Source organism: Natrix helvetica (genome assembly GCF_964273705.1).
Source record: "Natrix helvetica genome assembly, chromosome: 3".
NCBI classification, from domain to species: domain Eukaryota; kingdom Metazoa; phylum Chordata; class Lepidosauria; order Squamata; family Natricidae; genus Natrix; species Natrix helvetica.
The window spans coordinates 131321318-131347873 of record NC_138549.1 but is presented as its reverse complement, the minus strand read 5'-3'; the positions used below and the strand labels follow the sequence as shown (position 1 = coordinate 131347873).

General features: G+C 40.2%; 1 protein-coding gene across 5 annotated transcripts; it reads left to right on the top strand.

The window, feature by feature from the left end:
* Window positions 1-2955: 2955 nt before the first annotated feature.
* Window positions 2956-26550, top strand: LOC309388920 (specifically androgen-regulated gene protein). Of its 5 annotated transcripts, none has more exons than XM_081946684.1 (5): window positions 2965-3156; window positions 7632-7799; window positions 21821-21975; window positions 23057-23231; window positions 24082-26550. In XM_081946684.1, the coding sequence occupies exons 3-5, from the start codon at window positions 21862-21864 to the stop codon at window positions 25542-25544; spliced, it is 1752 nt and encodes a 583-aa protein (XP_081802810.1). In that variant the 5' UTR covers window positions 2965-3156; window positions 7632-7799; window positions 21821-21861; the 3' UTR covers window positions 25545-26550. The 5 variants fall into 5 exon arrangements, with proteins under 5 accessions (XP_081802812.1, XP_081802810.1, XP_081802811.1 ...); XM_081946685.1 differs by having other exon boundaries at window positions 7627-7799; XM_081946686.1 differs by lacking the exon at window positions 7632-7799 and having other exon boundaries at window positions 2956-3051.
* Window positions 26551-26556: the final 6 nt, after the last annotated feature.

The following is a 26556-nucleotide window of genomic DNA, read 5'->3' as shown; positions in this document are numbered from 1 at the left end:
TTAAGGCAATTCAGGACGCCCCCACACCACGAAATCAGACCGAGTTGCAGGCCTTCCTCGGACTTCTTAACTTCTACAGCATCTTTCTCAGGCAGAAAGCCACCGTCGCTGAAACCTTGCACCGACTTCTAGCAAAAAACGCCAAATGGACCTGGGGACGTCCCGAGGCGACCGCCTTCACTGCAGTCAAGCGCCTGCTGACGGCCGACTCTCTGCTAATCCAGTACAGCCAAACCCTACCATTGGTATTAACTTGTGATGCCTCACCTTTCGGCGTCGGCACAGTACTCAGCCACAGAATGCCAAACGGGAACGAAGCCCCCATCGCATTCTACTGAAGGACATTGTCTTCAGCGGAGCGAAACTACAGCCAACTGGACAGGGAGGCGTTAGCAGCTGTGGCGGGAGTCAAGTGTTTTTACGAATATCTCTACGGCCGCGATTTTGAACTTATAACAGACCACAAACCATTGCTGGGTCTACTGGTGGGGAACCGCCCCACACCGGTCTCCCTCTCCCCGCGCATGACCAGGTGGACTGTTTTCCTGGCTGCGTACTCCTATAAACTGGTACACCGACCGGGTTCTACGTTGGGGCACGCAGACGCGCTCAGCCGCTGCCCGTTACCAGAACTGTTGGCCGACCCCACTCCAGAAATACCGGTCCTTTTGATTGACTGTTTGGACACAGGACCGGTATCTTCTATGGACGTTGCTAGGTTTTCTGCTAAGGACAACGTAATCAGACAAGTGCAAACTTGGGTATGGAGGGGGTGGCCCAAAGGGATTGTGGGACCCAAATTCAAACTGTTTTGGTCTAAGCGGGATGAACTGTCAGTTTTAAAAGGTTGTTTATTGTGGGGGGATCGAGTGGTTGTACCACACAAATTGCGGAAGAATGTATTAGAAGCTTTGCATGTAGGGCATCCAGGGATCGTAAGGATGAAAGCATTAGCAAGAAGCTACGTTTGGTGGCCTAACATGGACAAGGAAATAGAGGAATGGGCAGCCACGTGCAATCCGTGCCAAGAATCCAGACCAGCCCCCCCTGAAGCGCCCGCTACGGAGTGGGACAAACCATAGGGACCCTGGTCGCGAATACACATAGACTTCGCAGAAACAGTTCAGGGACAGACGTTTTTAATAGTTGTGGACGCATACTCCAAATGGTTAGAAGTAGTCCTGATGACCTCGATCACGGCAGAGGCGGTTATCAAGGTACTACGGCAACTTTTCGCCACGCACGGCCTGCCCGATCTCCTAGTCTCCGACAATGGGCCCCAGTTCACGGCCATGCAATTCAAATCCTATTTAGCAAGTCAGGGAATTCGGCATGCCCTCATCGCGCCATTCCATCCAGCGTCCAATGGTCAGGCGGAAAGAATGGTGCACTCTGCAAAAGAGGCCCTCGCTAGGATGGGTCCGGGGGATTGGCAAACACGGGTTGACCATTATCTACTAATTCAACATATTACCCCTAGCGCCACGACAGGAAGGAGCCCCGCTGAACTCCTCATGGGTCGCCGACTAAGGTCTCACCTAGACCGGCTACACCCAAATTACTCTGCCACATCGCCCCCAGATTCTACAAGCAAAATTAGGAATTTTAGTATAGGGGATTCAGTATACGCCCACAACTATGCAGGGGGAACGCTGTGGATTCCGGCAAAGGTAATAGGTATCACCGGACCTCGTTCCTACTTGTTAGAACTGGAAGACGGTAGGAACTGGAAAAGACACATCGACCAACTCTGGGGTCGCCTGGCTCACTCCAACCTACGATCATCGAACGAAGAACTTATACCATCAGAAAGATTACCGACAGAACAACCCGACACGGCCATCGCAGACGACTACGGCACAGCGGAACCAAGGGTGGAACCAGAGGCCAACGTACGAACGGAGCAGTTCCCAAGCGAAGGGAATCAATAATCCCCAACCAGGACAGAGGAACAAGAAGGACATTCCGATCCAGCACCCGTTCAGGCACAACCAGAATTATGCAGGTCCACCCGAGCAAGGCAGAAACCCGCATACTTACAGGACTTTGTAACCAACCGAAACACTCCATCTAAGAGGGAGGGGTGTTAGATATTTACATAAACTGCTGTAGTCTCCACTCAGGTCCGCCGCTAGGGCGGGAACAAGGGAATGTTCTGATTGGACGGGAGGTCTGCTAGCTCCCCATAAAAGGGGAGCTGCACGACCCCGTATTCAGCTGGATCACTACTACCTTCTAATAAAGAGCTGTTTGTCACTATCGTCTGGAGTCTGTCCTCTCGTTGCCCGAATCTAACAGATGGTTTGAAGTTACAACATTGAAAATTAGGACTTATGACCATTTTTCACACTTATGACCATTGCAGCATCCCAATGGTCACATGATTCACATTCAGATTCTTGACAACTGACTCATATTTATGTCAGTTGCGGTACTCAGGAGTCATTTTGCAACCTTCTGACAAGCAAAATCAATGGAGAACTCAGATTCATTTAACAACCATGTTACGAATTTAACAACTGCAGTGATTCACTTAACAAATGTGGCAAGAAAAGTCGTAAAATGGGACAAATTTACTGAACAATTTTTTAAATTAACAACATACATTTTGGGCTCAGTTGTGGTCACAAGTTGAGGACTACCTATAATATCAAAGGAAGTTAAGATATGAGGATATAATATACTTTGACTTTAGTGGATTTAATTGTGACAGTATACTTTCAACCTTGGATGGTTTCCTTTTTGTTTTACTCTTGCTTCCAAAATTTAGAAATCACCTACTTCCTGCACTTGCTAGGGAATTCAGCCCTAAGCAGCATTTTATCTACAAAAGCATTTAACCTTAATAACACTCAGTTTTCAAAAAGATATTTATCTGTTTTGCTTCATTTCTGGGTGCTACTGTTAGAAGAAAAAAAGCATGTGGTTAGCCAAGAACTCTGTAATCCCGCCTCCCCTTTTCTTTAGGAAACAGCTGGAATGAAGAGCTTAGGGGAGGAGTCAACTTCAGGGTGGAGAGCAAAGAAAGACAGGAGGAATTTACCTGTCTAGGTAAGTCAGTGGGAGGTCAAGAATAGAACAGAGGAGGTGGTATAGCCTGTTTGATGTGTTGGTGCATAGCAGAGTACGTGGAATTGCTTTCATTTCCTAGTGAAGGTGAGTTAAACTCTAACTAAACTATGTTTGCTTAAAAGGATAAGGTGCCTTACTGTATTTATTTATTCTTTCTTGGGGTTATTCTCACTTATACCTTTGAGTTGCTACTAAATGATCTCCTTATGTAAGTAAGTCAAACCCAGTACAAACTTTTCTTTACAAAAAAGTTATTTAAGCAGATTCCAGTTTCTAGAACTACGTGTGTGGAATAACTAAGAATGTCTTATGCTTACTATGCAAAATTACAAAACAATGGTGATCTCTTCTATATTAAGAAGAACAGGTATTGGTTTAAAAATACTGAAAGATGGAACTGAGTAGAAATGTTTTTTCTATAAGATAGCTATTTATTCTATCCGCAATGGGAAACAAAGGCTACTTTAATTCAGCTGTAATTATAAGATATTTGACTGAATTTATTAACATGCGTGGAAATTTACAATTTATTAGTTGAATGCAGTTAAACAAAAGGAACTAAATGATTTTAATTAGATATTAAGTTAGTTGGAACGTGCAGATTTGCAGCTGTAATTGGTGATTATTAGAGACTTGTCTTTTGTGCGTATAGGGTCAAAAGACTTGTGCATACATGTTGGAATTCTGTCTTGTTCTGAGATGGTTTAGTAAACATGACATTGAAATGCAATTAAGTAATGTACATGCATTCAAGAGTCTGTCTTTAGAACTCATTTTTGTTTCACAGATAGACAAAGCTTTATTCAGTAAGTATTGTAGTAAGAAGAAAATGGAGCAAGTTGGCAGAGTTGCACAGAATTGACCATTTATTTGAGTATTTAGCAAATTATATTTTAACTGTTCAGCATCTTTTAGAACATAGATGTATTTTGTGCCTCAAAATACATGTATGCCACCAAAATTCAGCGCAAAAGGTGTTCTGAGGGACTGCATGGAACATTATGTGGACTACATAAAGTCCCATCCTATGTAAATTCCTATAAAGTGTAGGATGATTTTAGTATTTGTCTTGTCGTATGACAAATTCTAGCAAAATGGGTATTTCAAGCAATCGGATGTTGTGTCATAAGAAATTACATAGAAACCACAACAATGTAATTGAGAGGTGCTGACTTCGTAGTATTAACTCAAACTATTGTGAAGTATAGCAGACAAACAGGCTTCTGTCATTTGCAGTGGAATGAGCTGAATATAGTCTTTGCAATTTGGATTGCCAATTTTTAAATTTTTTTAACACACAACAAAAGTAAGAGTGATATCAAGATGCTATTGGCTATGTTCATCTGAGTGGGTCACAAATAAAGCAGGTCTATGAATGATGTGCTTAACTAACTATTAGAAAACATTATTGGAGGAATAAAGCTTAATTATTCATTTAACCTTCCAATCTCTTCATTTTCCCACAACAATAACCCTGTGAAGTGGGTTGCTTTGGGAGAGTGTGGCTGGTCCCAGCTGGTTTTCATGGCTAGGATGGGACTTGAACTCACAGTCTTCCGTTTTCTAGCAGGGTGTCTTAACCACTACAACCAGACTGGCTCTCATATTTTACTAGAAACCACAGAAACAGATTTAAATGTCCATTTAGGGATATTTTCAAGGAAAGATACGATATAAGCATTCAAGTGAAATTGGCAAATTAAGAAGTGAAAATATGTGGACTTCTGCCACGTTTGTTGCTATTTATTTATTTATTTCACATATGCCACCCATTTTGCCTTGAGAAACTTTTATAGTTCTACATTATTATACAAAATCTATTTTTCCAAATATTGCATTTAATTTTACTACAGATAGTGTGTGTGTGTGTGTGTGTAGGTAGTAGATAGTAGGTAGTAGACAGGCAGGCAGACACACACACACACACACACACACACACACAAATTTATTTAAAAGGCAGCCCTGATCTGCCTTATGTTGAAATAAAATGCATAAGGATAAGAGATAGTTCCATAACTGGTAGTAGTTTCTCAGTTTCATCTGATATGTCTTCTATAGCTCTGCTTTATAATTCACTGATTTAAAAATGTTCTGCCAGGTATGAAGGTCACATGAGAATTACTGATAACGCTTCCCTGGTGCAGTTACCTCACATATGTATTGTTGATATCTTAAGTGTGGGCGCACCTAGTTTCATTTCCTCAAATATGTACCCATAAAAAAAGGGCAGTTATGCCCTGTGTTCATAGTTTGATACCCTGAGACCTATTATTCAAGGTTGTTAGTTAATATTTAATATAGCTTTTAGAACTATTCTAACTACTTTGCTAATTCTTAGTGTTTTGTGGTGTTCACATTTCTTTACAAGCGAAACTGATGTTTGCCACCCACAAGTAATGTCAAGTCTTGCACAAGTTAGAGAAAATTGGAACCACACCTTTCAGCTTGCTACCCTTACTTTTGAATTTCATTGTTCATAAAAGAGAGATCTTGAATCCAGAATTTTTCTCGAGCGTACCTTGTTCAGACCCTGGAATCTGACCTCTCAATAAAACTTAGTCCTGAAAAAGACATCTAGAGTTGTTGGTCTTTGAAGCAAATCAATTTTTTGGTGGAAACAAAACAACTCATCACACAAACTAGTTTGAATCCACAGCAATGTGAATGGCAATAAAAATCCAGACTTGGGTGAGCCACAGATTCAAAAATATTATTTAGGTGCAAATATTTTTATTCTGACAATTGAAGGACACAAATCTCATTGCAGAAACAATAAATGATGTAACCTAATTTAAAACCCCAATTTCAAGTACATATCATGGCTGTTGCTTCGTTTGCTTCTCCTTTTTTGCTGTATGTTAATAAAACCTTTTTTTTTCAAAACAAAAGAAAACAAAAGCTCTGGTAAAAGAAGGTTAGAGTTCACTCCATACTGTTGTGTTCATTCATGATATGAACTAGTAGTATACCAGTAGGGTGTTCTATCTATATTTTACTTGTGACTATGCATGCATTAAAAGGACATGATAGAGAGTTTTTTTACAATATATAAATGAGGGGTGCAATGGGTCAGCAATTAATGATGCTGATCTTTATCAGCTGGAAAGTTGACAACCCAGGTTTGAGACTCCAGCTCCTGCTAACCTAACAGTTTGAAAGCATTCAAATACAAGTAGATAAATACGTACATACCACTTTGGTGGTATGTTAACAGCATTCCGTACACCTTGGTGCATAATCACTCTGGCCACATGACCCCTAAGTGTCTTCAGACAATGTTGGCTTCTTCAGCTAGAAAATGGAGATGAACACTATCCCCTAAAGTTGGACATGTCTGGACAGGGGAAATTTTACCTTTACTTTTATAATTTATGAATGATACAGAAACTCTATTTTTCTAATAAGTCTAGAAACCAGCTGGCATAAATTTAATGGAGTACAAGAACGCATTCTGTATCCAAACCTCCATCTATATATATAAATAAGTTCTGAACTTGTGCACAGAAATGGAATACCTGATAAATACAATAAAGGAAAGGAAGCTAAACAAGGACTATGCTAAGAAGTGCTTAAGCCACAATAATGAAGAAACAATCTCTTTGCTAGCCTGGTTAATTTGGTGTAATTTGAATCTTAGTAGTCATCACTTCCATTCTAATTAAAGAACATACATACTGGCCGGGAAAGCATTTAGGCTAACTCCATAGCTTGTCAAATTTTTGGTTCGATATAGAAATACAATGGGTGGCTGGGACCTTTCAGTCTTCAATGCTTCTGAACATGACTCTTGTAATGCCTCTTGAGAGTTTGAGAAAAGCTTTTAGGGGGGGAGGGACGACTTATGGAACCCTATGATGCATTTCAAGAGTTTCACTCTTATGTATTTAGAGTTTAAAGTATGAGATGACTGCTTTACTGGTCAAATTCATTGTAATTATATCTGAGTGGTAAGAATCTTTTGATTTTTTATTTTGGAAAAATGCCTAATGGTAAAGACTTTGTAAATCTACCGAATCATTTCGGCTGTCTTTCTTCCAGTTAATGATATTATTGTGTATCACTGATGATCAAGATAAAGAATATTTGTTTGAGAGTCATCATTCTGTATGACATTAAGACAAATGTAAGGTGTTCATAAATTATCCATAAATAAATGCAAACACTGACATTTGCAGCTGAATATTATAGAGGCCCTTATGATTGATGTTTCCAAATCATCAAAGTAAGATAGTGTGAGTTCAAAGAGAGAACTGGTCTATAATAATTGATGGATATTAGAAATTTTCAGTTTATTGAAGTTTAAAATTTGGAAATGCTAGAAATGGTTTTAATTGTGTTTTCAAGGAACAGAATGGGACAGCATGCACTGGCTGACTTACCCTACCTTGCCCCGGCTTGCCCTGGCTAACTTGCCCCAGCCGACTGGCCATGAGACAACTTGCTGCAAGACAATTCAACACTGGATAACTTAACATGAGATAACTGTACTGTTATATGCCACTGTTTCTTTGACATTATTTTATTTGTTGTCATTCACATTTCATTTTGTCCCAGTACAGTTATCTCACATTGAGTTATCCTGCATTGAATGGTCCCACAGTGAACTGTCCCACAGTGAGTTGTTCCACGGTGAGTTGGCCAGGGCAAATTGGCCAGAGCGAGTCAGCTGTGATGAGTCAGCCGCAGCAAATCGATTGCAGTGGATCAGCCATGCTGAGTTGGCCAGGGTGAGTTGGTCCTGGACCCTCAAGGAAAATGCTGTGGGAAGCGATGTTGAATTAATGTAGTTAAATGTTTATGAATTATCATTCCCAGAAGCAGAAATACTAAAAAAGGTGCTTGAAAGTGGAATGTTGGGTATGTACATGAAAAATTCTGGTTGTTCATATCTTTGCATCATTAAATGCTCTATCTTTTATCACTACAATAGAATAGGGGGGCGTTCCACCAGGTTCGCCTGGTGCGCCAATTGCGCCCCCTACTGGACCGGGACGCCTTGCGCACAGTCACTCATGCACTGGTGATGTCTCGCCTGGACTACTGTAACGCTCTCTACATGGGGCTTCCCTTGAAATGCACTCGGAGACTGCAGTTGGTCCAGAATGCGGCCGCGCGGGTAATTATGGGGAGTACAAGGTACTCCCATGTGACACCTTTCCTGCGCGAGCTGCACTGGCTTCCTGTGGTCTATCGGGTGCGTTTCAAGGTCTTGATAACGATCTTTAAAGCGCTCCATGGCTCAGGACCTAGATACCTGCGGGATCGTATTCTGCCCCATACATCCCTGCGACCAATTCGCTCACACAGAGAGGGATTTCTCCAGGTGCCGTCCACCAGACAGTGCTGGGGGGCGGCGCCTAGGAGCAGAGCCTTCTCTGTGTCGGGCCCAGCCCTGTGGAATGACCTCCCCCTGGATATTAGGATTACCTCTGACCTCCGCGCCTTCCGTGTGAAGCTCAAGACCCACCTATTCCAAGTAGCTGGCCTGGCTCAACCATAGTTTGATGATATCGCTCCTGACGGTTTTTTTAATTTTGTGATTTTATTTAGGGGATTTTAAACTGTGATTTTAATTGTTTCCATCCATCTGTCTACCTCCTCCACATATATGTCTATTTTGTGTATGTATTGTCCATATCTGTATTTTATATGTTTTTTATTGTACACCGCCCCGAGTCCTTCGGGAGAGGGTGCGGCTAACAAATAAAATTTTATTATTATTATTATTAGAATAACAGAGTTGGAAGGGAATTTGGATGTCTTCTAGTCCAATCCCTGCTTAGGCAGGAAACCTTATACTGTTTCAGAGAAATGGCTATCCAACATCTTCTTAAAGACTTCCAGTGTTGGAGCGTTCACAACTTCTGGAGGCTAAGTTGTTCCACTGATTAATTGTTCTAACTGTCAGGAAATTTCTCCTCAGTTCTAAGTTGCTTCTCTCCTTGATTAGCTTCCACCCATTGCTTCTTGTTCTTGTTAGATATTAGCATATATCGCTGTAAGTCTCCACTCAGGTCCGCCACTAGGGCGGGAACTAGGGATCACTCTGATTGGTCGAGAGGCGTACCCGATCCCTATAAAAGGGGAATCCTCAGACCACACACTAAGCTGGATCACTACTACTACTAATAAAGAGCTGTTAAGTCACTTCGTGTCCGGAGTCTGTTCTCTCGTTGCCCAAATCTAACATTGGCAACGAAGGTGGGATCGAGAGACAGATAGGACGAAGATACCTCCAGAATCCCAGGATTCGATCCAGCCCAGGAATTCGGCAGAAATTCCGGCAGCCATCTCAAGCCATCGCAGCGCGGGAAATTCAACGCAGAGAAGATGGCGATGCACACTCCTCCCGCTCCGTTCGACCCAACGAACGACCAATGGGAAGCCTACATGATTCGTTTCGAGTGTTTTCTCGAAGCAAACGAATACACGGGGATAACCGACTCCCGAAAGAAGAACATCTTCCTCAGCTACTGTGGGCGAGAAGTTTTCAACACGGCCAGAGACCTCTCCGAACCAACACCGATACAAGCAGTATCATGGACAGCGCTACAGCAGACCCTGCAGACCCATTACGCGCCAAAACCTTCCCGCCACGTTTGCCACCAGGAATTCAACACGCGGAACCAGAAGGCGGGAGAATCAATCAACCAATATGTTGCAGCCCTGCGTAAAGCAGCGACTCACTGTGAGTTCAGGGATCTGGACGAGCAAATCCTGGCAAGACTTGTTTGTGGGTTAAAGGACATTTCGCTACAAAAAAGGCTGTTGGCCAATCCAAATTTAACCCTACAAATGGCACTAAACGAAGCAAGGGCGTCCGAATCAGCGGAAAGATCGTCGGAAACCATACAACGCGGGTTCAACACAAGTCAGCCAGCACCCAGACACGCCAGAGTCCACTACGAGGACATCAATCCAGACTTCGAGGATCCCGAGTTCGAGGACAGTCACCTGATGCGGAGCAGTCACATGAGGCCTGGGGGTAGATCCGGATTCCGTTTGCCACCCTGCGCAAGCTGCGGAGGGAACCACCCCCGGTCTACCTGTCGGTTCAGGAACGTGGTTTGTTCACACTGCGACAAACTTGGGCACATTGCACGAGTGTGCCGGAGCGAAGTCCCTGCCTCCAATGGCAGCCTCCAATGTACCGCCAACAGAAGTCCAACCCAGGGGCTTGGCGAAATCAAAAAGGGCGCCCAGAGAGAAGCCAACGAGAGTTTACCCAGAGAGACAATTCCCAAAGAGCTGAAAGGGCGTATTCCCAGAGAGATTACACACAAAGAGCTGAGAGAGCACACTACCAGGACGCCCAACGAGAGTATTGGCAGGATACCGATGCCGAGATAGAGTTGACCCAGAGAGAGGAATTGCGAACCTATCTCACCACAATAAGTCAGGTCCGCACTAAGCGGCCCAAAAAGCTGAAAGTCACGGTCCTCTTGGAGGGCTTTCCTTGCGAGCTGGAAGTTGACACAGGATCGTCCCTGACGATCATTTCATGGGCATCCATGAAAAAGGCTATCCCTAGCCTCAAAAAGAGCCAACTACGCGCACCAGGACATCCTGCTACGAGACTACCAGGGGAACCGGGTCCCCATCGTGGGCCAAGGCACATTCCAAATTCGTTTCAAGGACATCGTAGCCCAGCTGCCCGTGACCATCGCCAGCGCACCATTACAGAACCTTCTAGGACTAGATTGGTTTGAAGCCCTGGGGTTAGAAGTCACCGGGATCAATGCCGTGGAGAACAGCAGCGCTGAACTGATTTTTAAGGAGTTCAAGGATGTGTTCAGCCCCAGTCTTGATAAGTATGTGGGTAAACCCATCTCATTCAATTTAGACCCAAAAGTGGCGCCAATCCGACTTAAACTGAGACGAGTGCCTTTTGCACTCCGCCCAAAAATTGATAAAGAGATCGATAAACTAGTAGAGCAAGGAATACTTGAGCCAGTGGATCACGAACGCTGGGAAACTCCCATAGTGACCCCAGTCAAACCAGATGGGTCAGTCCGCATCTGCGCAGACTATAAATGCACAATTAATGTCGCGCTACAACAAAGCTCATATCCTGTGCCAGTAGTCCAACACCTATTGCACTCGTTGGGGCCAGGAAAGATATTTGCTAAACTAGACATGGCACAAGCTTACCAGCAATTGCCTGTGGATAGCGCCACAGCGGAGGCCCAAACTATAGTGACGCACAGAGGCGCATTCAAATGCAACCGGCTACAATTCGGTGTGAGTATTGCCCCAGGTCTGTTCCAGAGCGTCATGGAATGGCTTTTGCAAGGGATACCGGGAGTCGTCCCATATTTCGATGACATCTTGGTGTACGCTGCAAACGAGGAGCAACTATTAAAAAGAGTCAGAACTGTTTTGGCCAGAATCAGAGAGAAGGGTCTCCGCCTCAAAAAAGAGAAATGCCAAATTAACGTGCCTAGTGTAGAATTCCTGGGATATAGAATCGATGGTCAGGGAATACACCCCACTTCAAAGAAAATTAAGGCGATCCAGGACGCCCCCACACCACGAAATCAGACCGAGTTGCAGGCCTTCCTCGGACTACTTAACTTCTACAGCGTTTTTCTGAGACAGAAGGCGACCATTGCTGAGCCATTGCATCGACTCCTCCAAAAGACCGCAACTTGGAGATGGGGACAATCCGAAGCAGCAGCTTTTGCCGCAGTCAAACGCCTACTCACCACCGACTCGCTGCTAGTGCAATACAGCCAGACGCTACCACTGGTATTGACCTGCGACGCATCCCCATTCAGCGTCGGCGCAGTCCTCAGCCACAGGATGCCAAACGGGAACGAAGCACCCATCGCCTTCTACTCCAGGACTCTTTCATCAGCCGAGAGGAATTACAGCCAGATGGACAGAGAAGCGTTAGCTGCTGTGGCTGGAGTTAAATGTTTCCACGAATACCTCTACGGCTGAGATTTCGAACTAATTACAGATCATAAACCGCTGTTGGGACTTTTGGTGGGAAACCGCCCCACACCAGTCTCCCTTTCTCCACGCATGACCAGGTGGACTGTTTTCCTGGCCGCGTACTCATACAAGCTGATCCATCGACCGGGCTCCACTCTAGGACATGCAGACGCACTCAGCCGTTGCCCACTCCCGGATCTTTTGCCAGACCCCACTCCCGAGGTACCAGTTCTGTTAATTGACTGTTTGGACTCTGGACCTGTGTCTTCCTGCGTCGTTGCCAGATTCTCTTCTAGGGACAATATAATAAAACAAGTTCAAACGTGGGTTTGGAGGGGGTGGCCGAAGGGAAACGTGGGGCCGGAATTTAAACTGTATTGGGCAAAACGGGATGAACTTTCAGTGTTACAAGGTTGTTTGTTGTGGGGGGATCGAGTGGTTATTCCTTAGGCGTTACGTAGAAATGTGTTAGAAGCATTACATGTTGGGCATCCAGGGATCGTTAGAATGAAGGCGTTAGCAAGGAGTTATGTTTGGTGGCCAAACATGGACAAAGAGATAGAGGAATGGGTGGCCACTTGCGATCCGTGCCAAGAATCTAGACCAGCACCCCCAGAAGCACCCGCCACAGAATGGGAGAAGCCTAAAGCACCCTGGTCGCGAATACACATCGATTTCGCAGGGCCAGTTCAAGGTCAGACCTTTCTTATAGTTGTGGATGCATACTCCAAATGGCTAGAAGTAGTCCTAATGACTTCAACCACAGCAGAGGCAGTCATTAAGGTACTACGGCGACTTTTCGCCACTCATGGCCTGCCCGACCTCCTGGTCTCCGATAACGGGCCCCAGTTCATGGCCATGCAATTTGAAACGTATTTAGCAGGTCAGGGAATTCGGCATGCCCTTGTCGCGCCATTCCATCTGGCATCGAACGGACAGGTGGAGAGAATGGTGTGATCCGCAAAAGAGGCCCTCGCTAGGATGGGTCCAGGTGATTGGCAAACACGCATTGATCATTACCTCTTAATTCAGCATATTACCCCCAGCGCAACGACGGGTAGGAGCCCCGCTGAACTACTCATGGGCCGCCGTCTACGGTCTCACCTGGACCGTCTTCACCCAAATTACTCTGCCACATCGCCCCCAGACTCTACAAGCAAAATTTGGAAATTTAGCGTAGGGGATTCAGTATACGCCCACAACTATGCAGGGGGAACATTGTGGATGCCGGCAAGGGTAATCGGCATCACGGGTCCACGCTCATATTTGCTGGAGCTTGAAGATGGACGAAATTGGAAAAGGCACATAGATCAACTACGGGGTCGCCTTACACACTCAGAACTACGATCCGCGAACGAGGACTACCTTCCAGCGCAAAGTCAGCAACCCGAGAGCCCAAACATAGAGGATTACAGCACCCCGGAGCTAAGAGTAGAACCAGAGATCAACGACGGAGTGGAACAGCATCCGAGCGAGGAAAGCCTTCCAACCCCAGACCGCGGAACGGAACTAGCTGAACAAGCTGATCTCACACCCACTCCAACTCAAACCGAACTCCGACGATCCACTCGCGTGAGGCAGAAACCAACGTACTTAAAGGACTTTATCACTAACAGGAACACTCCGTCTAAGAAGGGAGGGGTGTTAGATATTAGCATATATCGCTGTAAGTCTCCACTCAGGTCTGCCACTAGGGCGGGAACTAGGGATCACTCTGATTGGTCGAGAGGCATACCCGATCCCTATAAAAGGGGAATCCTCAGACCACACACTAAGCTGGATCACTACTACTACTAATAAAGAGCTGTTAAGTCACTTCGTGTCCGGAGTCTGTTCTCTCGTTGCCCGAATCTAACAGTTCTACTATTCGATTTCTTGTTTCGTTGTCAATTCAGAAAAAGAAAACAACCGTAAATAGCTTTCTTTTTTCATTATAACCTCTTTGGTTCGCCCCTTCCCCTTTTAAATAGGAATTTTATTATTATTATAACTTAAAAGATAAAAATTAATACAAACTGAAAAGATAAAAGAATAAAAATAAAAAATAGAAAGTGTAGAAAAGAAAAAATAGAAATTGAAAAAAATAAGTATATAATAAAGAGAAAGAAAAAAAACATATAAAGAAATGATTTCTCTTTGCATCTTTTTAAAAAGTCTTTTAGCTTATATTTAAAACTTCATTTGCTAAGGACTGAAGTACTATAAAATTGGTCACTCCAAAGATTCTAAATAGCTCCTTTTTAATTATAAGTTAATTATATTCAAAAATGACTAAGAAACGAAGCTCATGTTAATTTTATGTCCGTAAAGGGTATTTTACATCAGTGAGCTTGGTGGAAACCCCCTCCCCCCCACCTCCAGCTACTCAGTTTATAAACTAATTGCAAGACCTTAGTTCCAGAGGAGTAAGGAGTAATCATCTGGATTGCCAACCTCATGATCACTCTTTCTGGAGAGATTGTGCTAGCCAGAATTTATCTTTTGGCTCCATCACAGTGCCGTTTCTGCTCCTTCAGAGACATCTGGTTCATCATAAAGCCTCACCAGAAGTCTGCTGGGTTTCTTCCCCTTGATGCAGTTAGAACTAGGGTTGTACCATATGTAATTTTCATAAAAAACCTTACCACACCCCAACATGATAGAAAGAAGTCTCCTTTTGAAAAACAGATTCTCAAATTGTACCGACAGCTGTAATCCCTGATTGAAATAAAAATGTTATTAGTAGTTTGTTTACTAATGAAAAATGGAAGTCAAATGTGTTTTTTGCCTATGTTTTTGCACAGAGTGACAGATCCCACCTTGTTTGTATTCTTATTATGTTTTATTGTTTATTATATTCTGAGCCACCCAGAGTTGATGTGAGCGAGTGAGCCACCCATGTTGGCTGGTGCCTAAATTGAATTTAAAAACAAAAAAACTACACCCACATATTTTGGAGATTTGTAATGGAAGAACTCTGCACCTTTTAAAAAAAATCTGGCACATTACGTAATACTATAATTCTTGAGATTTCCGACTGCTTTCTGAAACAAACATAGTTAAACCCATTTGTTGATTTTCAATTTTACTCAGTAAATCATGAGGCAAAGAGATCTGGATTTCTGAACTAAAATTAGGATGAAGGTGGGTGAACTCCAAATCAATCTGAATGAATATTATGATTGATTCACTCTAATTTTAGAGCCTTTTCCTATATTACAGATTTTAAAATGTTAGAAATTTTTTTTACCCAACTTCTCTGTAACAAATATTGAATACTGTAATACAAGACAAGTAATTTGATTGAAATTTGCCTGTCTATGACAAGAGGAATTGGGATTAATGTTGATAAAGATGCTGTGTTAGACTTAGGTAGCCACTTGTAAAACAGGACTGGCAGCTATTTAGCACCTTTGAATAGCTGCCAAGGCCTTGACATGGTGTTCTATTGGGTCTTTACCTATACTCTCTTTTATAGATTTTTTCCCATGCTGGTGCTAGATGATCACATTCTGGAACCTTATGGGAAATTTAGAATGACAACTAGATTCAGGCATTCATCCTAAGAGTTTTTCTATTTTATTATGTAAAAATCAAATACTAGAACTATAGCCTCCAAGAGGGACATAGTGGCTGGCTCAGTGGCTAAGATGCTGAGCTTGTCAATTGAATCCCTAGTGCCGCATAACGGAGTGAGCTCCCATTACTTGTCCCAGCTTCTGCCAACCTAGCAGTTAAAAAATACGTAAAAATGCAAGTAGAAAAATAGGAACCACATTTGGTGGAAAGGTAACAGCATTCCATGCATCTTCGGCGTTTAGTCATGCCGGCCACATGACCACGGAGATGTCTTTGGACAGCACTGGCTCTTTGGCTTTGAAACGGAGATATGCGCCACCCCTAGAGTAGGGAATGACTAGCACATATGTGTGAAAGGAATCTTTATCTTTAGCCTCCAAAATCCTGTAATCTGAAGACTTTCCTCTTTGCTGTGTAAGACCATTCACTGGAATGATGAAGTGATTGAGATGCTTTTTGTACATTGAATGGACACACCATCTAGGAAAGGTGACATTGCTATATTAGATGTAGCCCATTACAACCAAGGCTAAATATGAGTAAGACACAATGTGACACAAGCATGAGGTGGAGCTAAAAACATGACTTACTGGAATAAAGCTTGTGACCACACCATCGCAAGGTAGTATGGCCTAATGTATTTAACAAAGCTTGTGTAGGGAGTGGTAGACAGATTTATTTTTTACAGTGCTATTATTTGTTTAAGCAAATGCAACAAAATTATGATATTAACATTAAACATTACATTACAAAATGTATCTTAGATTAAGATTCAAATATTTTCATTTGGGGCTATTTTTACATAGTCAACATTTTCAGAAGGGCAGTCAGATGCCCAAAGATTAGATTTCTGTGCTTTTTATTTTAAAAGGGTAGAAAAGGAAGATCAGGAGAAAATAAATAGGAGAATTGCAAAGAGTTAGATAATTCATTGAAGACATGAAAGGTAGTACTAGTACTTGTGATGACACCATCATGACTTGAGACCTGCAAATCGGCAATGCCAATATGTTGTAGAAATGCATATTTCTATTTTATAATTTACTAAGCCCACAGTCTAGTACTCATAACATTCTCACTAGAGCTGCCTAGAATTGAAGTCTGTAATTAGCTCAGATACAATATTATAGAAGATTTTCCAAGAGACGAAACACATATTTTTCTGATAGGTTCCTGCTTTTAAAGCAAATGAAATATGTGCCTTTGGGAACAAAATCTATTAATTTCTTCATGTTCTGTTGCATAATTGTCAGTCCAGACTAATCCACCAAAATAAAGGAAAGCATACTGTTATGACACAGTGATTAGGGACTGTGATGGAGGATTAAATTCTTATTATTGTAGGTCACACACACAGCCAGATATTTAGACTGGTATTGGTATTTTTATCCACCTATTGAATCATTTCCAAGGACCTGGAATAGGCAGATATATGATAGTGTTAAAGGTATTGTTGAAAGATATAAGCTGTTCCAATTAAAACTGTCTTTTTGCAATTGACTGATGGTGGTTATCTCAATGCCGATGGTGCTCAAATGGTGCTCCAGATGATTTGGGATTGCACCTAAGGTGCCTATTCAGTGGTGGGTTCCGGATTCTGTTGCAATCGGTACGGTTGCAACAGGGCCCAGAGTCATCCACATTAATGCGTGCATCATGCGCACACACGTGCACAGGGCGTGCATGCGTCTTACCCTCCAGTGACACTTCCGTGATGCTCCAGCTGCTCGGTGGAGCATTGCGCAGGCGCTGTATGCGCCGTGTGCGGAAGTGCTGAAGACTTTTAAGACAGGTAAAGATAACAGTGAGTGGGTGGGCCCTCCGGAGCACTGTACCAGAACGGTATCCGGTGCTCCGGGCAGGTACTGGTGTGCCCGTAACGGGGCGTACTGTCTGCAACCCACCACTGTGCCTATTACTATTGCTATTTTTGCTTTTTCCAGATGTTTTGGGATTGTATCTAAGATGCCTATTACTGTAGGTTTCACTTTTGCTTTCTTCTGCTACAGTTGTTCTATTTGCAGGTCTATATTTTATGACCCCCCCCCCCCAGTTTGTTCTACTCTACTGTCCCCAGATATTACCACATCCACTATCCAGACTTTTTAAAATATATCTTACTGACAATTGTTAAATCTGGTGTGTTATCTGGCAGGTGTCTATCAGTTTGAATTCTAAAGTTCCTGAGCACTTTGGTTTCTTTATATTCCATTACTTTCTCCATTTAATGGTCCCATTAGTTCTTTCTTGCAGGCAAATGGTATTTTTTGCAATTCCGCTAACTTACCATTTTTGCTCATTTTTTGTGTCGTTGTTTGTAGTCAGTGTGATTTTGCTGCAGCAGTGCTTCACTGGTTTTTAAGGATTTTTTTTGCAGAGATAGCACTTGCTGTCCATTGCTGTTTTCTCAATTCTGGTTTTGTTTGCAATTGTTTTTAAGGCTTGGCCTTGTGCAACCAGAATTAGCCCCTGTGCCTCTTTTTTCAACTTTTCTGCTCTTAGCCGATGCCAAGTCTTGTTATTATCTGCTTTACCTGCTATTTTTTAATGTATTGGCCATATAATATTTAATTATTATTATTAATAGTAGTAGTATTATGGTTTATCACACAGTCAGCCAGATGTTTAGATTGGATTTGGCCTTTTTATTCATCTGTTGAGTCCTTTCCAAAGACCTGGAATAGGAAGATTGTTATGGCTTGATGAGAATTATTATTCTCTGTTCACAACAATATGAAGTCACCAGTGCCAGTTCTTTATGTGGTGTTGGCCTTCATACTCATTGAGTTCTTTCCAAGAACATAGGATAATGTAATGTATTAATGTCACATATGCGCATTAATATTATTATCCTGACATTTTATTTGTAAATTAAAGCGGCAAACATACTCAATACTCCTGCATCTTATTTTCTTTACCACAACAAGCCAGTGAGGAGTTAAATTTCCATTCAAGAACAAAATTTATCAAGTCACCTGACGTAAATTACAAGCTCGCAACCAGATTTACTCGCAGGATTACTGAGGACACCACGTATATACTGGATAAACCTAGAATTTCTGGATATGGCCACATTCTATTCTTGCAGGCATAGTTTAGAACTTCCTGTTTGTAATCTAGACTTCAATTCATTGAAGAATGAAATATACTTCTTATCTCCCCCCACCCCAAAAATACATGCTATTCACAGTAGAAAGATGTAGCTATCTAGGAGACCCTAATTTAAAACGTTTCTGTGTTAAAAGTGGTTGCATTGAATGTATCCCTGTCTCTTTAAGGCATTCTCCTTTCTCTAAGGAATGTCAGGTATGAGGCAGGTAAACACACACCCTGGCCTCTGCCCTAAGTAAATAGGCTCATTACCTATGACTGCTTACAACTTTGAATTATTTAATGTTAATCTTCATTTCTTCAGTATTGTTAGCCAATAGGTATGATAACTATTAGTTAATAAAGGAAGACAGCATTTAGAGAGGCCACTCTCATGTTCCTTGCGTATGATTTTATGTGGGAATGGATTTGCTTTGTCTTCACAAAGCAAAAGAAAATCTGCTTCTCTCATGTATTTTTCCATTTAAAATGACCTTGGAGAAATTAAAATAAGATTTTCACTTACTGATTAAACAGGTAATAGCACCTGACTTACCTGGACTCAGAGGCTAAGCAGAGTCAAACCTGATTAATACTTAGTTGGGAGACCACCAACGTACATCAGAGCTGTGAATTGAACTGGAAACACATGAAATATCTTGGAAGAATTGTTACCATGTTTACCAGAAAAATGCCTAGGCATGCTCATGAAGCTCCCTTAGGTTGAGCTCTCTTTAGAAACTTTATAGCAATTAAACCGGGTCAGAGTCTACAGCAGTATTCATTAACCTGGTGCCCTTTGGATATAATCCTCAGCCAGCTTGGCTTCACTGTTCATAAAAAGATAAGGAACTGGTCATGCCTTTTGGAAATTTTCAGAAACGGCTTACAATGAAGGGTCCTTGGTGCTCTCTGAGCTTGCTTGTTTTCTTGCAAATGTTTCATTACCCTAACTAGGAAGCATCAGTGCTAGTAAGTAGTGCTGTTTGCTATCAGTCTATATTCTGAGTGTCTTCCCTGTCTGTTTAGGTGGGAGATGGTCTTAGGGATTCTTTGGTTGGGCTGCTTATTGATGAGTCTGATGGCAGTTTCTTGATTGGGGTATTGCTTACTTGATTGTTGGTCTCAAGTTGGACATTCATCTTTGCTGAGTGCTGATTACTGGTGAAGAGGTGTTGGAGATTTTTTTCTCTTTTTCGATTGGTTATCTTTTTTCCCCAACCAGCGTAGTATTACAAGTAATAGGACAATTGACCCTAATTTACAAAAATAATGCTTAGATTATTTTGCGAATACCTTCAGTGTTTGAGAAGAGAGATATGAAGCAGGTGGGTAACTTCTGCCTTTTAGGATTGATTGTGAACAGTGAAGAAACCAAAAATGAAGAACTACACTGCAAGCCTGTAGTTGGTAATAGTGAAGCCTTGGAAAGATATTCAGAAGTTGTGAAAGATCAGAAAACGTGCAAGTCATCATTTTCCTTATGGTGCTTTATGGAAGTAAAAGTTGAACTTTGAAAAACAGAATAGAAAGAGCATTAATGCTTTTGAATTTTGTTGTTCAATGACTCCCTAAGAATTTCATGGATACTTAAGAAAACAATCAAATGGTTCATAGAACAAATCAATTCAGAGTTTTCACTTGAGGCAAAAATGAAAAGGCAGCTCAAACTGTCATTATTTTGAATACATAATGTGAAGGCCTAACTCTGTTAAGAAATCTATCATGTTGGGAAAGGTATAGGGAAACAAAAGAAGGTGACTACAAAAAGATTGTGAATTTGATTACAGTGGTGATTATAAAACATGAATAACCACTTAGAGACAGATCAAGCTAGAGAAGGTGTATTTGTGTGATTGCTAAGAGTGGACAGTAATTTTATAATGCATAATCACCTTCAACATACCATGTAAATCAGGTTTGTAGGAGTACCGTACCGGTAAGTACTTTCAGGTTAAGGACGTGCTCATTAATTATATACCCATAATTCCAGAGAATTTCAATGGTGTGAATTTGGACACTTTTGTATGCATAGTCATGAGTTGCTGCTACAAAACAACAACAGTCATTTCATGAATGTATTCAGTGAGCATATATATATATATATATATGTGTGTGTGTGTGTGTGTGTTTGTTTGTGTGTGTGTGTGTGTGTGTTACAACCCCTGGTATGCCCAAATATGGGAGGGAGATCACTCCTCCCTCTTTCTGTCCTTCGGCTCATCACAGAAAACCATGCAGGGAGAAACCCATATTTTTATTTTTAATGTTGCCTTTTTATATTTGTGTTGTATTTGTGCTGATAAATAAATAAAGGGAGACTAGGATAGATCTATTTCGAGCTAATTAGCTCTCATCAGCTAGCCTAAGATATATACAGCCCGGGTTCAAATCCCAGTAAGGGTATGGCTAGCTGATGAGAGCTAATTAGCTCGAAATAGATCTATCCTAGTCTCCCTTTATTTATTTATCAGTACAAATATAACACAAATATAAAAAGACAACATTAAAAATAAAAATATGGTTTTCTGCCTGCATGGTCTTCTGTGATAAGCCGAAGGACAGAAAGAGGGAGGAGTGACCTTCCTCCCATATTTAGTCATACCAGGGGTTGTAACACAAATACACACACACACACACACACACACACACACACACACACACACATATATATATATATATATATATATATATATATATATATATATATATATATATATATCCACCTGTTCTAATTAGCTGGCCTGGCTTAAATTACAACTACATTTTCTAATCCCCCCTGGACAATTTTAAATTTAAACTAACTGATTTTTTGGGTATTTTAATTGTTTTAAATTTTATTGTGTTGTTTTTAACTTATGATTATTTATTTATGAATTGTACAATGTTTTGATTACCTCCTCCTTGTCATTTATTTGTATATTGAGTTGTACGCCGCCCCGAGTCCCTTGGTGGAAAGGGTGCGGCCTATAAATTGAATAAATAAATAAATAAATAAATAAATAAATAAATAAACAAACAAATAAATGTGTGTGTGTGTGTGTGTGTGTTATACAAAAAATGAAAATGTAAAAAAATTAAGATATTTAATATTTCTTATCCTTATCCCAAATATGTTTTGACATTGCAGAATATATATTATTTTGTTTTCTTTTTATCCTAGAGCTCCTGAATCATACGGATTGCTTTCTTATTTAACTTGATATGCCTAAAAAAGATTTATGGGTAGGAATTGTTGAACCAGATCCCGCACCAACTGTTGACAGTGCAGGCAGTTGTGACAGTGTGATCAGCAACAACTCCAGTTCCTTTGAAATGGTAATACTTTTATTTATTTGTATATTGATTTATTTTGAAAGTTGTGTGGTATCTATTGCTTTAATGGCACTGGATAATTTGTATGGTATAGTAAAAAAATATCCCTTATGTGTATTATCAAATAATACTAGCTTATTATATATAGGTTAATAATATTTATGTTTGTAAGCTGCTCACAGTTGCCTCAAAGCGAGAGGAGTGACAAATAAATCTAATAATAAATACGAAATGATATTTTAGGTGAACATTACTTGTATATTTTATAGGCTAAGAACTGGAATAACTAATAATGCCCCATCATTGATTCATGTCCTTAAAAATGTTAAAATGGTATCTACTTAAAAATGATTCATGAAAAAATGTGTCTAGGGTGTATTAAAGAATATATTTGAAAGGATGGGTATAAGATTTTCTGTTTTTGAGATATACTTTTTTTTAGATTTATTGACCCATATGATAGTCATGAGATCATCAGGTATCTCTTTGGAATAATGTGTTAATGTATATACATTTTTAATGTATATACATTTTTAGGAATGCTGGTTTTGTTGTATTTGGGTCTTTTCCTGTGTAAGATTGTAAGAATGTATATACATTCCTTTAAATCCTTAAATCTTATACATGTTAATAAGGTAGTGAACTGTACTCCAAAACTGAGTATTTAACAAGAATTATGGTTGTACAGATCATGAAATAGAGCAGTAGCTAAAAGAATCATACTGAGAAATTAGAAAAGTAATATTCTAAGTGTTGAGGAATGATTGTCAGAAATATGTGATGTATTGTATCAAACCACAACTGACATTTAATCATTTTATTTCAATTAATTTATAGTTTGTCCAATTGAACTATTTTCAGCAATGGTGGTTGCAGAAAACAAACAAACAAACAAACAAATGTATGCTCTGTTTTGACAAAAAAGTTAGAATTTTATTGAACTTAGTTAGAAAGATTGGTTAATATTTCCCAGAAATTGCATAGATAAGTTTGAATGGAAGACAAGAAATAGAGATGAAATTCTTATTTTTAAGAGCAAGCTTTTACTCAGAGGTTTTTTTTTTGTTCTTTGTTTTTGTCTCAGAGTGACAGTGGCTTTGATTATCTAACAGTTGAAGAAAAAGAATGCCTTATGTTTCTTGAAGAAACTTTGCATTCTTTAGATGCTGAAGCAGACAGTGGAGTTTCTGCTGATGAGGCAGAAGCTGTTGAACTTTCCAAACTTCCAAGGACATGGCCTACAAGAGATGTCCCCAAAGGTAAGTTTGTGAACTGTGTTATAAGCGAATTGCAATGGGGCCACTTCAGCTGAACAGTAATTCTTGACTGAGTTTTGAAGAAACAAGACACAGATTTAAATTCCTGTTTGTATAAGCATGCCTTAGGGTCACAAAATAGTTGATGTTTATTATGCCATCCAAATTATCGGAAAAGGCTTTAATATAGTGCAGATTGTCCCATGTAATGTTTTTAGGTTTGATAACTTTAAAATATAATGCTTTGAAATGAAATTATATGTTGATTTAGCTTGTTAAAAATTAAGTTTCAGGAAATAGATGTCTTTAGTCAAAATTCACATCCTCAAAATAAGGGAGGTTACATTCTTTAGCTTTTCATTAAAAATGTCTAACCTGTTGAGTTTCAGATCTAGTTCTCATTTTTTTAATATGGTTAATGTACACCTGGAAAATTTTCAATAAGTTTTTTTAATACAGTTGTACTTTGAACTTATGTTTCTTCATAAAAGATGGTATTCTATGGCTGAACAATATGGCTGAACAATATAAGCAAGTGCTTATATTGTTCAATTTGCCATAGAAAACCAGCATTTGTCTACTTTCTCTCATCTACATCTCTTGGAGGAAATGTTCAAACTCTTGGAGAATGTGTTCAAACTCATTGATATCTTATTCATGTTTTATTATTTCATCCAAAGTTTATCAAATTAATGTAATGACTGTGCAAAATCTAAATGAATATTTGATTCTATTCCTCCTTGGCTTATATTTCCTCTATTGATAACTTTCTGTCCTCTTGTTTCTTGCTAAAAAAAAAAGATATGTTACTATTTACCTTCTCTTTCCCCTATCTCTATTTTTTATTTTGTAGAACTGGATCCTGATTATCTTGGAAAGCATAAACAAATTGATCCAAAAGACAAGGCCTCTCTTTCTGGTTCAATACCTTCTGCCATCTTAAGTCCAGGCCACCACAGCCTTCCAAAAAATATCATGGCAAAAAATGCTGTTCATACTTCTAAGATTTTTGTTGCCGAAGCACCAGAAACTAATGCTGATGATCTAAAAACTCACCCTCCATTGCATCCAACTTTATGGGACTCTTCTAAGCATGGGGCATTGGACATATTGAAAGAAGTGCCTGAGATAGGTACTCGGGAAAGAATCTCTGAGCTGGAATCAGTAGTAATTCCACCTCCTGAACCATTCCAAGACCAGAGGAAGAGCCATCTTGTAATAGAGCATGAATCAATCCTTACTGATTCTTGGAAACATGCCGAAAATGGGGCAACATCTCATTATGAAAGTAAGAGGAACCAAGGTGTAACGGAAGAACATGAGGCAAGAGCTGTTGAACAAGAATTCCCACCAGATATGATGGAGACAGCAGCTGGAAATGAATCCTTTCTAAAATCTGTCTCTCCTAAATGTAACAAGAAAAGTTCTGAGCAAATTGTTAATCATCAAGAAATTGATCACAATCACAAACATATATTGGAAGAATCTCAGTTGGATTCTAGTTTCAAGCAAGGCCCTCCTATTGCCCCAAAACCCAGAAAATTGCCCCCAAATATTATTCTCAAAACCAGCAAAAATAATGTTGCGCCACTTAACTTAGATCCAACACATAAAATAAAAGTGTCATTGCCATTCAGTGGGAGGCCTAGAGCTGCAACTGGTGACTTTTCCATGGATAAAACCTATGCTCTCCATAAAGAACAAGGGAGGGCAAGGAGGGAGGCTCTTGAGAAACTGGGACTCCCTTTGGATAATGAAGAGAATCCAGATGATCAAGTGATCAAAACTTCTATTTACTCAAAAGCAAGAGAAACATCCTACACTGGCAGTAGGGAGAATGTAAACAAAGATGACATTACTCTTAGTAAAAAATCTGTCCAGCAGTCTGACCAAACTGATGTTAAAGAAGTCCAACCAACTGAGATTAGCATCCAAAGGATCAAACAGGCAAATTTCAAATCTAACACACTGGAACGATCTGGTGTAGGTCTGAGCAGTTCGGGCACTTCTGGAAGTGAGGGAGAGAACTTTAAGAACAATAAAAGATCTTTTCTCAGCAAGATTACTCCAAATTTTCTCAGGAATAACCGGATGCGCCCAGCATCTCTTGGCACAGGGAAAGATTTTGTTGATCTGAAGGAAAAGAAACAGCATCATGTTGAGTGGGACAAAGGTCATGAGCGACGATCTTACCCACTTCAGCACCCCTCCAAGCTTCCTAGGCCACCATGTGTTAGTGTAAAAATCACCCCTAAAGGGGCCACAGAAGAACACAGAAATGAAGCTTTAAAAAAGCTTGGCCTTTTGAAGGAATAAACTTAATAGCTGACTTAATTCAAAGACTGTATGTTCAGCTTTGGTTAACATACATATTTAATATACTCTTCTCTTTTTTTCATCCAAATGGAGAAATTGAAGCTTACATTATACCTATCAAGATTTTGTATAACATGTGAACATTGATGGGTGGATTAACACTGATAAAAAATTCATTCAATTAATTCTGCCATTTATTATGCAGTACACTTCCCATCAACAAAGAAATTTTCCATTCCAACTGTATAGAATGCATTTGTGTATATATGTGCAAAGATTTGAGTATTGTGATATGTAAATAAATGATTGTATGTGGTAGATATGTTCGGTTTAAGGGGGCAATCTAAAATAGTGTTAATTGCCCGGGGCAAACCATGAACTTTTGAAATATTGTACAGACTTGTATCATGACAATAGCAGTATGGCTAGAAATATTTAGTCAATATTGAGCTGCATTAGTAGTATGTTGGTTCCTTTTTAAATGACTGGGCCTAATGTAATCTTGCTCACTAAAACCAGCAGTACTAATTTGGCTAGTATATGTGGATCATTCAGTGTCGGTTTAATGAATGAATAAAGAACACATTGCATATAAATATGAAAGATGAATTGACTATTCACTTATAAATTGGCTTCACATTCTAAATTAATAATTAATAAAATATAGATGCTAGAAATAAAGTGGATTTGACCCACTTTAGATTTGCCACACCTATTATATGTGAATTGATTATTGCTGTATTCAAATTTAAAATCACACATCTATTTAGAATGAAATGTATGAGTGCATGCTTCCAAAAGATTGAGTAATAAACTTTTGTATGGAAAAAGGTTGAGTTTCTTTCTGCTTAGTAAAACTATCTTCCTGTAAGAATGAAATACAAATATATCGGGTTATAAGCTACAAAAGTGTCAGTAGTACAAAGCTTTGTAACTTAGTCCTTCCTTTTCCTAGGAAAACAGTGGCAAGTATATTAAAAAACTGAGATTAAATATTAGGTGTTGTGCAACT